Source organism: Pogona vitticeps, chromosome 7, assembly GCF_051106095.1.
Source record: "Pogona vitticeps strain Pit_001003342236 chromosome 7, PviZW2.1, whole genome shotgun sequence".
Classification (NCBI taxonomy): domain Eukaryota; kingdom Metazoa; phylum Chordata; class Lepidosauria; order Squamata; family Agamidae; genus Pogona; species Pogona vitticeps.
The window spans coordinates 6,217,642-6,233,309 of record NC_135789.1 but is presented as its reverse complement, the minus strand read 5'-3'; the positions used below and the strand labels follow the sequence as shown (position 1 = coordinate 6,233,309).

The 15,668-nt window shown below is 44.5% G+C and overlaps 1 protein-coding gene across 2 annotated transcripts in view; it reads right to left on the bottom strand.

Moving 5' to 3' along the window:
• Positions 1-15,668, bottom strand: part of PLCH2 (phospholipase C eta 2) — a 111,490-nt gene that overhangs the window by 66,203 nt on the left and 29,619 nt on the right. For both annotated transcript variants that reach the window (XM_072977661.2, XM_078379106.1), the window contains 2 exons: positions 11,658-11,829; positions 8,189-8,296 (listed from right to left, as the gene is read on the bottom strand). In XM_072977661.2, the coding sequence (XP_072833762.2) occupies positions 8,189-8,296; positions 11,658-11,829 (280 nt within the window). The remainder of the gene's footprint in view (positions 1-8,188; positions 8,297-11,657; positions 11,830-15,668) is intronic.

Sequence of the window (15,668 nt, the reverse complement as noted above, 5' to 3'; positions counted from 1 at the left end):
GTACCTCGGCTTCCTTCCTAGACAAAACTTCCTGAGGAAATGGAGGGAGCTCTCCTGGGAAGTCCCAATTTAACCATGCGGTGGGGGGTGGGGACAGAGAGAATAAGCCAGAAAAGCCCATAAAGCCAGTACCTCGGCTTCCTTCCTAGACAAAACTTCCTGAGGAAATGGAGGGAGCTCTCCTGGGAAGTCCCAATTTAACCATGCGGTGGGGGGTGGGGACAGAGAGAATAAGCCAGAAAAGCCCATAAAGCCAGTACCTCGGCTTCCTTCCTAGACAAAACTTCCTGAGGAAATGGAGGGAGCTCTCCTGGGAAGTCCCAATTTAACCATGCGGTGGGGGGTGGGGACAGAGAGAATAAGCCAGAAAAGCCCATAAAGCCAGTACCTCGGCTTCCTTCCTAGACAAAACTTCCTGAGGAAATGGAGGGAGCTCTCCTGGGAAGTCCCAATTTAACCATGCGGTGGGGGGTGGGGACAGAGAGAATAAGCCAGAAAAGCCCATAAAGCCAGTACCTCGGCTTCCTTCCTAGACAAAACTTCCTGAGGAAATGGAGGGAGCTCTCCTGGGAAGTCCCAATTTAACCATGCGGTGGGGGGTGGGGACAGAGAGAATAAGCCAGAAAAGCCCATAAAGCCAGTACCTCGGCTTCCTTCCTAGACAAAACTTCCTGAGGAAATGGAGGGAGCTCTCCTGGGAAGTCCCAATTTAACCATGCGGTGGGGGGTGGGGACAGAGAGAATAAGCCAGAAAAGCCCATAAAGCCAGTACCTCGGCTTCCTTCCTAGACAAAACTTCCTGAGGAAATGGAGGGAGCTCTCCTGGGAAGTCCCAATTTAACCATGCGGTGGGGGGTGGGGACAGAGAGAATAAGCCAGAAAAGCCCATAAAGCCAGTACCTCGGCTTCCTTCCTAGACAAAACTTCCTGAGGAAATGGAGGGAGCTCTCCTGGGAAGTCCCAATTTAACCATGCGGTGGGGGGTGGGGACAGAGAGAATAAGCCAGAAAAGCCCATAAAGCCAGTACCTCGGCTTCCTTCCTAGACAAAACTTCCTGAGGAAATGGAGGGAGCTCTCCTGGGAAGTCCCAATTTAACCATGCGGTGGGGGGTGGGGACAGAGAGAATAAGCCAGAAAAGCCCATAAAGCCAGTACCTCGGCTTCCTTCCTAGACAAAACTTCCTGAGGAAATGGAGGGAGCTCTCCTGGGAAGTCCCAATTTAACCATGCGGTGGGGGGTGGGGACAGAGAGAATAAGCCAGAAAAGCCCATAAAGCCAGTACCTCGGCTTCCTTCCTAGACAAAACTTCCTGAGGAAATGGAGGGAGCTCTCCTGGGAAGTCCCAATTTAACCATGCGGTGGGGGGTGGGGACAGAGAGAATAAGCCAGAAAAGCCCATAAAGCCAGTACCTCGGCTTCCTTCCTAGACAAAACTTCCTGAGGAAATGGAGGGAGCTCTCCTGGGAAGTCCCAATTTAACCATGCGGTGGGGGGTGGGGACAGAGAGAATAAGCCAGAAAAGCCCATAAAGCCAGTACCTCGGCTTCCTTCCTAGACAAAACTTCCTGAGGAAATGGAGGGAGCTCTCCTGGGAAGTCCCAATTTAACCATGCGGTGGGGGGTGGGGACAGAGAGAATAAGCCAGAAAAGCCCATAAAGCCAGTACCTCGGCTTCCTTCCTAGACAAAACTTCCTGAGGAAATGGAGGGAGCTCTCCTGGGAAGTCCCAATTTAACCATGCGGTGGGGGGTGGGGACAGAGAGAATAAGCCAGAAAAGCCCATAAAGCCAGTACCTCGGCTTCCTTCCTAGACAAAACTTCCTGAGGAAATGGAGGGAGCTCTCCTGGGAAGTCCCAATTTAACCATGCGGTGGGGGGTGGGGACAGAGAGAATAAGCCAGAAAAGCCCATAAAGCCAGTACCTCGGCTTCCTTCCTAGACAAAACTTCCTGAGGAAATGGAGGGAGCTCTCCTGGGAAGTCCCAATTTAACCATGCGGTGGGGGGTGGGGACAGAGAGAATAAGCCAGAAAAGCCCATAAAGCCAGTACCTCGGCTTCCTTCCTAGACAAAACTTCCTGAGGAAATGGAGGGAGCTCTCCTGGGAAGTCCCAATTTAACCATGCGGTGGGGGGTGGGGACAGAGAGAATAAGCCAGAAAAGCCCATAAAGCCAGTACCTCGGCTTCCTTCCTAGACAAAACTTCCTGAGGAAATGGAGGGAGCTCTCCTGGGAAGTCCCAATTTAACCATGCGGTGGGGGGTGGGGACAGAGAGAATAAGCCAGAAAAGCCCATAAAGCCAGTACCTCGGCTTCCTTCCTAGACAAAACTTCCTGAGGAAATGGAGGGAGCTCTCCTGGGAAGTCCCAATTTAACCATGCGGTGGGGGGTGGGGACAGAGAGAATAAGCCAGAAAAGCCCATAAAGCCAGTACCTCGGCTTCCTTCCTAGACAAAACTTCCTGAGGAAATGACCCTTTGATATAAACCTTTCATAATTTATGGATGACAAAGCTCTTCCGAAACACTGTCAACTGCGGTTTCTTAAACGACATTTAGTAAAACAGTGAAGATGCAGTAACTGGGTCTCATCCTCCTTTTAATAGTGCCTTGCTTAAAAAGTTATACTAAAACAACTTTTTTTTGTTCTTTTGTCTTTGGATCCATAGTTGTACAACCATTCCTACCTGTCTCAAGGTTTGAGCTTTTGGTATTTCCATTTTATTTGCACTTTTTCTCTTTGGACCTGTTATAACATATCATTATAGCTATGCTGTTGGTTTTCAGGTGATACTTGTTTCATTTTAGTTGACATTAGATAGTTTAGTTTCAAGTTAGTTTGCTACATAATATAAATTTTTTAAAATGTTATAGTTGCTTTGCCTTTAAAGAATAATGCAAAATGACTGCCCCCTGCTGGCTCCCAGTTGTCATTACTGGATATACAAAGACAAAAAGAGGAGTTTATTCAAAGGGAAGAAGAATGAAGCAAGCTAAAATTTCTCTTCCACCATGGCTTTTGTCCTACCATTGTGCTCCTTTTTGAGGTGTAAAACCATTATTAAGAATGCCTTAATTTATACATTAAGATTAAGCAAGTCCAGAAATGAAAATGATAAGGATAGGTTAGTGAGCAACAGGCAATAGTTCTGAGGCCTATCCAACTAACATGAACCCATCACATTGAATAGGGCCTATCCGCAATATTTTTGACTCTTGTGGGATTTTTAAAAGCTATTTGGGCGGGGGGGGGCTGGTATACTCAGGAATCAGTGTGTTAAGGCCCTCAGCCTATATTTCTTCAATCATATGAAGATAAGCCACAAGGAGGACCTTTTAACATTGGTGGGGGATAATTTGAACACTGAGAACAAATATTTTCTGAATGTTTATTTGCTTTTATGAGTCATTTTGGAGACTTTGTGTGGATAGCATCATATTAAATGTGCCCTAGTTATAGGTTACATAGCTCATAACACACAACATAAGAATTTTATTTCTTATTGGTGGGCTGTAACTGGTGGGCATGTGTACTTTGGAAAGAACACAACCTGTGCTTTTCTTAATTGGCCTCAGAAGACAGCAATTAATGCCAGGAGAAAACAAGCCATCATTTTTCCTCACTTTTTAAGTGTCATTCAAAAGCAGGGCCAGTTGCACACATCTGGAAATCCAGATGTTCTTTACAGAATGTCGAAAGAAACACAGACAAAACAAATTACAACCTAATGAAGACAAAGATGTGCCATCAAACGAGGCGTACATCAGCCTCTTCTTTTTTTAAAAAAAACTAATCAAAGGGAGGGAGGGAGGAAGGAAGGAAGGAAGGCTGGCTTGTTTCGCCCAAACACTTCCAACAACTTTCCTCCAAGACTTTTTTGGAGGGACAAAAAATAAATTTCAATATATCTCAACACTCAAGCCCAGTGTTTATCTTAAGCCTGGAAAGATTCACAGCAGCAAAACAGAAATGTCTGAACTGATTTAATTATTTCTTCAGCTTTTCTCTAGTGTTTGTCTAAACTTAATCAATCTACTTTTGCCTTTTCATTGCCTTTTTCTTTTATTTATTGACACCATCAATCACCTTGAGTCCCACCTTTGAGAGAAAAGTAGAATATAAATACAATAAATAGATGAACAGGAAAGCGTTTGGAGAAGACCTTCAAAAGGTACAGCTTAACCTGACTTTTTCCATTTTGGCGCATTTGCTCGACAACCAGCAACCAGCCTGCAATTTTTAAAATTTCATCCCATCTCAAAGCACCCGCAGTTTGGTAACAGAACAGTTTGACTTTTAAAGCTAAGCAGACTAAACTCTATGACCGACAATCTGCTTCTACTGTACCTTCCACTTCAAAAGGATGTGATGGTCAGGCAAGAGAGGAAGACAAAAAACAAAAAGCCATTAAAGGGGAGATCAAGTATCACAAACACCTCAAGAAGGACACGTTAACTGAGAAAGGCATCTTTTAAAGAGAAGGTCATCATCTTCTCCTTTGGAACAAAGGCTTTAAAAGCTTCCACCACTACAGTCTCCAGTTGCCAGGTGCAGCAGAATCATGTGATATATCTTTTTCATGCATCTTTTCAGGTGATGGTGAGGGCTACCTTTCTGGATGTCTTTCTCTGTTCCTCATTCTCTTTCATGCACACACATCCCCATTTAAAAAAAAAAGAACTATTCACCCCCTACACACAAAAACAAGGTGGCACCTTCTGACATGCTTCAATTGTTATGTTATGCAAGGCTTTTAAAAGAGCAAGTGAACATATAAAGATGCAGTGCTCTTCCCCACCACCTTTAGAGATCCAAGCTACAAAAAAAGCTTTATCTCCACAGCCTCCAGAAGGTACAAAGTCACAATCAATGACGGCAGCAAGCAACAACCAAAAATAGCCCAGCAAATGTTAGAATTAAGGAAGGGTGTAGGAAAAGTAATAAAAGCACTATAATATTCCTTCGGTCTTCTTGGTGATGCTGATCAAGGAAACCTTGGGAAAGGGGTCTCAGAAGCATGAGAGCTTCCCAAACGTGTCTACGTTCCAGAAGGGGGAAGAGCTATGTTTTTTGCTCTGTTTCTAAAGGAGCATTCTGGGGGCCGGGAAATGCTGGCCACCAACCCATGGTGACCTAGGTGTGCTGTAGCCGACAACATCAGCATTACAGAACATGAGCATTTATGCACACATATTGAAAAATGTCTGGCCAGAATCCTGTTGGATTTTACTGCACATGTTAAGGGCGACTATGCAAGTGGTTTGAGTTTGTTGTTGTTGGGTGTGTTTTTTTGCATTTTGTGGGTTCTCTGTCATATGCCCAGTTGCCTGATGGACTGCGCAAACAAGACACCCTACAAGACAGCACACGCTGCTTGTGCAGTTATTCCTCTTGCAACTCAGTGAACCCAACAGGATTCTGGTCTGTGATACATAAGACACGCCTGTCGCATGTGTCTACATTTACGCAACTACAGATAGACGCACAATGACATATACATGCATCTATCTATATCCAGTGTAATCCATTATTTTAAAAAATCCTGTTGATTTAACACCAGTGTTGAGGCTGTCTCATGTTCATTCAAGCTCCACAATGCCAGGAATGAAAGGTAAGGCTGGCAGCTTAACAGCCATGCCCAATGATAAGGAATGATAGTCAGCAATGTCACAAACAGTGCTTGCTTACGACTAGCTGTCCTCTGTGAACCCACATTTCCCCTTGGTATTTCAGGTCCAAATCTCAATGGGTGTGGATGAAGTGTCTGGGAGAGCAAAAGAGGCCCCACCCTTGTCCTCATCCTGTATCGCCTTTCTGTCTCCTCTTGGTCTTCTATTGCCTTATGGAGCATCTAAGCCTTAACTGTATTGTTAGATACATCCCTTGTGGTGGTGGAACCTTGCACCTAAGAGTTTGGGAAGATGAATAACCTCAAGTTATGATGTTGATGCAGTTGAAGATGCCATGCAGTTCTGACCAACAGGAAGAAAAGTTAGAGGAATTTAGTTGATTTCACATCACAAGGCCGTGGGAGGCTGTCAGAGTAAGAACTGAGCCTTTATGCCATAATAATCACCGGTATCATCTACCATTAGGTTTAATGGGGCATAAAAACCATAATCACTATTGAAAAACCACTCAGGATTGTATCAAACTGACCAAAGCCTGGAGTACATCAGTGGTTTCACCCCAAATGGAAAGAAATACGGGATGTGCCTGTTCAAAAATTAGAAGAAAGAGGCTCAGTGTGTAAATTCTCAGCATTTTAAACTCAGCTAGGGCAGTCTTTGTCAGAACAGTCTGAAATCTGACATCCGGTTAGACCTTATCAAATGAATATGAGATAACAAGTTTCACATTCCTAACTCAAAAGATGACATTAAAAAAGTATTGAGGCTTATTAGGGTGGAATGTTTTATTCTGATTCTCCTTAGCTTATGTGACTTTTAAATATATAAAAAAACATTTTTATATTTAAAAACCATTATAGAGCCTCGTGGTGCAGTGGTTAAACTGCTGTACTGCAGCCAAAACTGTGCTCACGACCTGGGGTTCAATCCCAGGTAGCCGGCTCAAGGTTGACTCAGCCTTCTATCCTTCCGAGGTCAGTAAAATGAGTACCCAGCTCGCGGGGGGGGGGGGGGGGGGAGGCAATGTGTAGCCTGCATAACTAACTTGTAAACCGGCCAGAGAGTGCTTGAAGCACTATGGGGCGGTATATAAGCAGCACGCTTTGCTTTTGCTTTGCTTTATGTATACTGTATTACTTTTTGTACATTATTGAATTTTTTGTAACGAACCACTTTCCAATGTTCTAAATAATAAAACAAATTCACTTTCAGAAACCAGTTCTGTAGATCTGCACTGTTAACTTGCATTTCCTTTTTTAAAAAGCTTCTAGACCTCTTGTTTGCCAGGAAAAGTTTTCCAAATATCCTGAGACACTGGGGGAAAAGATGACAGCTATCCCTTTACTGGGTGGAATGTCTCAATGGGTCATATATCAGTCTTCAAATGTACATTAGAAGCATGTTTGGCAGGAGGAAGAGGAGAACAGAAAGATTTGGGGCTTAGCTTTTTCTTTTTTTTGGGGGGGGAGAGAGGTTTACAAAATCCATGATTGCCATCTTTGGTGTGGACTTCCCTGGCTGTGACATATTGTAGATTCTACTAAGGAATGGCTGGTTTGCACTGTGAAGAATAAACATCTATGCTAATCTATTGTAACCAAAACCATCTGAATGTGACAAAAGCATTTGAAAAGGTTCAATTATGCACCAGCAGCATGACCATCCAGATCTATGAGCACTGCTGCTCTTATGAATGCCCCTTGTGTCAGCACCTCAAGGCCTTTAAAAGCCGTCCTGCCTGTCTTGCCACTCCACTAGAAAATGGCCCAGTTGAGGAGGAACAAAGGAATGGAATGGACATTGCCGCCAAAGTCAGAGCAAAACACAGACTCCAGTCCACTGGAGGTGGGCGAATGAGTTGCAATGAGGTCAGTAAATTGTCTCAGGAGAGCTCTCCATGGTGCTGAATTTTCAGTTTATGATTTGTCACTTTGGATAGCTCTTCAAACTAAAGCCTACAGCGTGCACGCACGTTTGCACACACACACACACACACATATCTGAGGTGGGAAACATTGTTGTGTCCTACATACAGCAGCCTGGCTATCAACAATGATGGGACCGGCTTTGATTTTTGATGCCAGAGCTTGGAAATATTAGCTTTGCCCTTGGTAGCTTAGGGAATTCTTGGACTTGTAGCCCTCCTTCCATAGCCATATCTTCCATGACTTCCTACAGAAGCTACTGAAGCTTTTTGTTATCCCCACATCTGGCAGCAGGGACTTCCATAGATTAACTACAACTCATAGCCTATGAGCTATGGGGCAATATATACTTTTTCTGATGTTTGCAGCTCTCTGCTGCACCATTCCAGTTTTACATCTTCCTAACCTAAATGGCCCAAGATAGTCAGGGTTGGGCATCCTATGTCATTCAGAACAGATGAGGGCTCCACAAGGAATCAGCAAAAGGGTGCAGTCTTTCTTGCATGTAACATCTTCATCCCATTCTCCGTCTCTCAAAAAAAAGATTTTTGCTCCTTTCTTTGGCTTGTTGTTCACTACCACCAACCTCAACTCTTGTGTTCCCCTTCCAGTTCTGCACCACAGTACTTACATCTCCATTCATTAGTTTGCAGTCGTCCTCAATTTCATCTGCACTGTCCTCATCAGAAACTTCTCCTTCTTCCACATCCTCACTGATGTTGGCCGGAAGTTTCTTTCCCTAGAAGATAAAAGCATGACTAGAATGGTGGAGCAACACCCGCTGGACATTTCGTGCATTTTTAGCCTCATGATAACCTCTAAGGTAGGCTGAAGGAAAAGAATGACTAACTTTAGTTGCTCAGTGAGCTTCATGGCTGAGGAGGGTTTTGAACCTAATCCAGATTGTTCCAGTCCCGGCATCTCAAAAACAGAACCTGTGCCTAATGTGGGAAATGATATATGTCTGACCCATGTTTATTGATTGATAATCACTACAAAATCATGGAAATTGTTAGATCAAACAGTTGCTGCTTCATACACGAAAAAGGGCAGTTTATCCATTATGAGAAGAAGAAAAAAAATCAGAAGCAATTATCAAAACTCCATCTAAATGAATTGTGTTAAATGCGAAGGATCCTTGAAAAAAGCTGGTCTTGGTCTTCTGCAATTCAAAATCCAGATAGCAAGGAACGGGTAGCAGTAGACTTTTGGAGGAAATGAAAATCGGTTTGTTCCATGGCTTCAAGCAGTACATGCAATGCGTGTAGAGTGCAGAAAGGGGACAGGGTGAAGAATGCGATGGCTTGAAAAATGACGGAAAAACCAATCAAATGTTGGAAACAAACTCTCTGAGAACACTCAAGGCTGTGACTCGCAAGGGGGACATAACCTGTCTCTGCTACAATCTTGGTTACACTGAGACGTCTAATAATAATAACAATAAGATTTATTTATATTGTGCTCTACCCCAGACTGCATTCCAATAAAAACCAGTTATGTACATACATGCTACACAGCATTTAACAACAACCTTAATATCGTGTGTGTGTGTGTGTGTATCTGAACAGCAACATAAAACCCAGAACAGGCAATGATTAAGAAGAATTAACCAACTGCTAAAAGGCCAGCTAAAAAGTTCAAATAAAATGGCCTCTAACCTCTCCCTACACCCAACACCAATTTCAGGTGTTTGTTCTTGTTGTTGCTTTACATCCTTATGAATCTCTAACACAGTGGTTCCTAGTGTTGGGTACACAGATGTTCTTGGACTACAACTCCCAGAAGCCTTCACCACTTCACCAGGATTTCTGAGAGTTTTAGTCCAAGAACATCTGGAGATCTCAAGGTTGGGAGCCATTGCTCTAACAGAATCCTCCACATATTCACAAAACTGCCATTCATAAGACTAACATGTGTGTGTGTTTGCAAGAGAGAGAGATACACAGACAGAGACAAAGCATACGAGAGCAGCCAAAATACAGAGCTTTCCAAAGTTACTCGTTTTTTGGGGGTGACTACAACTCCCACTGGCCATGCTGCTTAGGGGATCTTTGGAGTTACAGTCCAAAAGTCAATTTCTCTAGGCCATGTAGAACGAGACATAAAACTATTTGTCATTTAGACTGAGTAAAAATGCCTGTCGCACAAGAACCATTCTTTGATGCTTCCCTTTTGTAGCAAAAGGGTATGGCTGGGCAACCCATGTCATTGCGTGTATCTGCTCTCTGTCGCTCTTCCCCAGAACGCTTGGTGTCTTGCGATATGGCATTTTTATGTTTAGAACCCCTTGGCCCTGCTGCTGTTCTGTGCCTAGTGACTCTGATGACGGATTAGCCTTGAATAAGTAAAACCAGTGAAAAGCTTTTCTTGTTCGCAAATCTTGTCCTACACACAGAGAGAGAGAGAGAGAGAGAGAGAGAGAGAGAGAGAGATCCCAATGTCTTGCAGTGCTACTCGCAGTCATTCCCCCCCCCTTAGGCACTTGCCTGAACTCCATTAAACTACAGTCTATAAAAACTTCATGATTTTTTAAACAGAATTTCCCCATATGCATTAGGAGTAAGACAGCGCTAGTGCCCTGTATTACAGGTGACAAATTTAAGCTCTCAGGAGGCTTAACAGACTCACAGGTAACATCTGCATAGTGCTGGCGTAGGGAGTATTGGTGAGAGAAAACTATTCACCAAATACGTCAGGGGATCATGACTCTGGGATAAAACTTCACAGCGAACATTTTTACAGTAATAAAGGCATGCTGGGTAAGTGGTTGTGAGGAACAGAAGGGGCCAAACATTGGACGATAAGGGGTCAGTTTGGTTTTGTGATTAGAACTACTGTAAGATCAGAAGCTTACTGTATTCTTCTCAAAGGCTTACTAGGGAGCAATCACATGGGGCAATCACTCTTCTGTCCTACTTGGAAAGAGTTGATGATTTTTAATACTTGGAAAGAGTTGATGATTTTTAAGTGTTCTTGCTGAACACTCAAGAAAAGAAACATACTCTTCACTCTAAGAACCCGACACATTTCTTCAACGTTCTCCACCAGGTTTTGCTATAGCATGGAAGCCTTTTGTCTTACAACCTCTTTTCTGAATATAGTGGTCTATTTCAACATTTTTTTCCCCTAAAACTACCGAGGCTTACCAACAAGTAAGTTGGCCAAGGAACTAAAGGCAAACTAGAGGTGAGATCTGGGCTGTGAATCCCAAATTACATGGTGGGTATTCGGTGTGGCAGCATCTAGAAGGTGCTCACAAGCAGATTGCCACAAAACCCTGTAGCCGATGCTTCTTTTGGGTCATCAAAAACCAGGCACAAATCCTTGAGCTCCCTCAGGCTTCACAAAGCAATTTCCCCCCTCTCTCTTTCAAGATGGAACAAGACAACAGGGTTGCAAAACAGATTCCCTTCATTGCAAAATGCCTGAAATATTCAGTTCTATTTTTGACTGGCCAATTGGCCGACCATTTTCCTGTTTGATTTTTTTAAAAGAGTGCTCCATTTTGTGCGCCCCCCCCCCCGGTCCTAGGGGGTGGTTGAACTTTCTGCCCTTGTTCATCCTTGCTAGAAACATCAGACAGCTTGTAAAGAGCTTTAAACCCCAACAATGCCTTTCTTCCCCTCACTGCAGGGTGGGTATCTCAAGTCAGCCACTGCACCATCTAGCACCGACAAAGGAGGAAGCTAATAGGACCGTCTGGCTGATGCAGAGAAGAGGAACAAAAGAGGGCAGTGGGCACCAAAAAGCCATGTCCTAGGCTGGCTCTCCTGAGGGCAATTTCAAAAGCTGCACGGTACGTGGCATTAAGAGTTTGATTGACATGAGAAGGATTCCAGGGAGACACCAGAGTTCAGACACAGTCAACCATGCTTATTTATTTAGACCCAAACAAAAACATGAAAACAGCCATGACAGTCTGTGCTTGTGTCAGTCAGCACAAAAAGCCAGGAGGAGCAGCTAAAACACAGCACGGTCGACTCTTCCAATCTATTAATACAGTTGCAGGCTGGAAAAGGAACTATTGCTAACCACACCTCCTGTTCACATCAGAACAAATCTACATGTATGGGGAGAGGGGGAAAAAAGATATAAATTACCTTGACCAATATTTTGCCTTTGAGATTCTCCGGGGAAGGCAGCCTTGTGAGGTCTTCACTGCTCACCGAAGACAGGTCCAGCTTGTCTCCCAAGATTTCCGTCAGGTATTGGGCCATCTTTTTCTGCTGGGTGACGCTGCAGTGGTTCTCAATGGACAAAATGACTGGATATCTGATGGAGGGAGAACCACACAAGCAAGAAACGTTAAAGCGACCACTCAAGACTTTTAAGAACAAATTAAAACACACACCCAAGAAATGGTTAGAATCCTATTGTGGGTCTACACTGGCATGGTCTAAAACTGCAGCAGTTAATTGCTGCTAATTAGCAAATTGCCGCTCTCAACTCCTTCTTGTGTATTGCAGTAGGGTTTTGGCCGGTACATGTATAATAGTATTTTCTGTTCTGTTCTTTTCTCAGAACTAGCAACTAATAAACCCAGTGCCTCTCTACATCAGCAATCTGGAGTCCACAGAACTGGTTCCTGGGGACAATTTGAATGCCAGACCTGCAGTTGGGGAAGGTGGGTGGCTGGGGCATGTTCCTTTTTTCTTGTTTTGGTGTTATTTCAAGTTCAAAGAAGATTATTTAGTGAAGCAGGTTTAAGGGAAATAAAGTAGGGGTATGATCTTTTAAATATATATATCAGAAGGGTTTATACATTGTTTTAAAAGCTGAGAAATGTTATCCTAAATCATTTGTTCTTTGTTGGAATACAGACCATACATTTTGGGATCTCAGGTCTGGGGATAAATATGGAAGCATTCTTCATTTCTGCCAGCCTTCTCTTCTGTTTTTTGGGTCTTTTTCTGCTTGAGAATGTTGTTACTACTCTGCGTATTTAGAGTAGTGACTCCACAGACACACACATCGAGGAAGGATCCAACCGCAGCCAATTCATTAACCCTCTCTAATGACTTTTGACATCCCACTGCAAAGGGCAGGCCTTACAAGTCAATCAATCAACCTCTGGGGCTTGCTTTGTAGTTCTAGGTTCTATTTTTAGATTCTCCAGGCTGTGCTGAACACACTCAATACAGTTGGGGATCATCAATACAGCGTTGAAAGACAGAGGATTCAAGGTGAGCCAACGAGAGATGCAAAAAAAAGAGGCTGTTGAAATTGTCATGATTTCCACAAAAACTGGTACACCAATTCTGAAGCCCTGGTTGTTCCCTTCTATGAGATGGACCAGCCAAGTACAACACTGGGACCAATGACCTCAGGAGGTGGTGAGTGCTCCAATGCTGGAGGCATTCAAGAGAAATTGAGGCAGCCACGTAGCAGATCTGCTTTGATTTGAATTCTTGCATTGTGCAGGGAGTTGGATTCAATGGCCTTATAGGTGCCTTCCAATTAAATTATTCTACAAGTACAAGTAGGCATCCTTCAGTCTCGAAAGACTATGGTATCGTGCTCTGTATGGAGGACTTGGAACAGCGTCTAGTGTGGCTGAGGAGGCCAATTCGAGAGTGACAATCCCTTCCACACTGGAGACAAATCCAATCTGTCCCCTGTCCAGCTCCCTGGTTTTGCTTCCTTTGTGACTTCCTCTTTGCCTCAGCCTGCTGGACAAGGGTCTCTTCAAATTGGGAGAGGCCGTGATGTACTGCCTGCCTCCAGGCTGAACGATCAGATGTCAGAGTTTCCCATCTGTTGAGGTCTATTCCTAAGGCCTTCAGATCCCGCTTGCAGATGTCCTTGTATCGCAGCTGTGGTCTCCCTCTGGGGCGATTTCCCTGCACTAATTCTCCATATAGGAGATCCTTTGGAATCCGACCATCAGCCATTCTCACAACGTGCCCAAGCCAGCGTAGACGTCGCTGTTTCAGTAATGTATGCATGCTGAAAATTCCAGCTCGTTCTAGGACTACTCTATTTGGAACTCTGTCCTGCCAGGTGATACCAAAAATCCGTCGTAGGCAACGCATATGGAAGGTGTTCAGCTTCCTCTCCTGCCGGGCACAAAGTGTCCAGGACTCGCTGCAGTACAGGAGTGTGCTCAGGACACAGGCTCTATAGACCTGGATCTTGGTATGTGTTGTCAGTTTCTTATTGAGCCATACTCTCTTCGTGAGTCTAGAGAACATGGTGGCTGCTTTCCCAATGCGTTTATCCAGCTCGACATCTAGAGAGAGGGTGTCAGAGATGGTTGAGCCAAGGTACACAAAGTCATGAACAACCTCCAATTCTTGTGTGGAGATGGTAATAGAGGGAGGTGAGTCCACACCCTGGCCCATGACTTGTGTTTTCTTCAGGCTGATTGTTAGTCCAAAGTCTTGGCAGGCCTTGCTGAAACGGTTCATGAGTTGTTGGAGGTCTTCAGCAGAGTGGGCAACAATGGCTGCATCGTCTGCAAAGAGGAAGTCCCTCATGCATTTCAGTTGGACTTTGGTCTTCGCTCTCAATCTAGAGAGATTAAAGAGCTTTCCATCTGATCTAGTCCGGAGATAGACACCTTCTGTTGCAGTTCCAAAGGCATGCTTCAGCATGACAGCAAAAAAGATCCCAAAAAGTGTTGGTGCGAGGACACAGCCCTGTTTCACTCCGCTTCGGATGTCAAAGGGATCTGATGTTGAGCCGTCAAAAACTACAGTGCCTTTCATTCCATCGTGGAAGGACCTGATGATGTTAAGGAGACGAGGTGGACATCCAATCTTGGGAAGTATTTTGAAAAGGCCATCCCTGCTAACCAAGTCAAATGCTTTTGTAAGGTCTATGAAGGCCACTAAGAGTGGCTGTTGTTGTTCCCTGCATTTCTCCTGCAACTGTCGGAGGGAGAATACCATGTCAGTGGTGGATCTATTTGCTCGAAATCCACACTGTGATTCCGGATAGACTCTGTCTGCAAGCACCTGGAGCCTCTTCAGCACAACACGCGCAAGCAGCTTCCCTACAACGCTAAGAAGAGAGATACCACGGTAGTTATTGCAGTCACCCCTGTCACCTTTGTTCTTGTACAACGTGACAATGTTTGCGTCCTTCATGTCCTGTGGTACTCCACCTTCCCTCCAGCAGAGACAAAAGATTTCATACAGTTCGGTGATGATGATCTCCTTACCGCATTTCAGCACTTCAACAGGGATGTTGTCCCTTCCAGGTGCCTTGCCAGAGGTGAGGGAATCCAAGGCCGCATTTATTTCTGCTAGGGTTGGTTCGCTGTCCAGCTCTTCCAAGACAGGCAGGCACTCAATGTTATTTAATGCTTCTTCGGTTACTACATTCTTTCTGGAATATAGCTCGGAGTAGTGCTGCACCCAGCGTTCCATCTGCTGTGCTCGGTCCTGGATGATCACACCTGTAGTAGACTTTAAGGGAGCAGATTTCTTCTGTAATGGACCTAAGGCCTGCTTGATACCATCATACATTCCTTTGATGTTACCTGTGTCCGCTGCTATCTGTATCTGAGAGCAAAGCTGAAGCCAATAGTCATTGGAGCATCTCCTGGCAGCCTGTTGGACTTGGCTACGAGCGGCTCGAAGAGCTTGCAGGTTGTACTCGCTAGGACAGGCTTTGTATGCTGCTAGAGCTCTTCTCTTATATCCACTTATGGAAAATTATTCTATGATTCTATGATTCCAAAGCAGAACGAACATCAGTAGATGCTAATCAAGTGATACGGGTCTGAGCGATCCCAACTCATTTATCAATCATATCTATGTGCTATCAAGTTGGTTCCAAAATATGGCGATACTCCCAGGTTGTCTAGGCATTAAGTGCTTTGAGATTGTTCACCAGTCTCCCTTTCCAGTGGTGCTCTGGGACCACTGCACACTTTGCCCAGTTGGCAGGGTATGCGGCTCTGTCACACAAGCTTTGGGTGATCTTGGTTGGTCCATCTCACAGAAGGTGGGTTCCCCAGAAGGGGATTCAAACTCTTGGGCCCTGGTTCAGCAGCCAGACGCTCCAACCCCAGAGAGGTTGATCTGCACTTACACTTATGAATTCCATTACAATTTCCCTTTCTCACTGAATCTAGGTGAGACAAGAGCTTTATTTGAGTGCTCCAT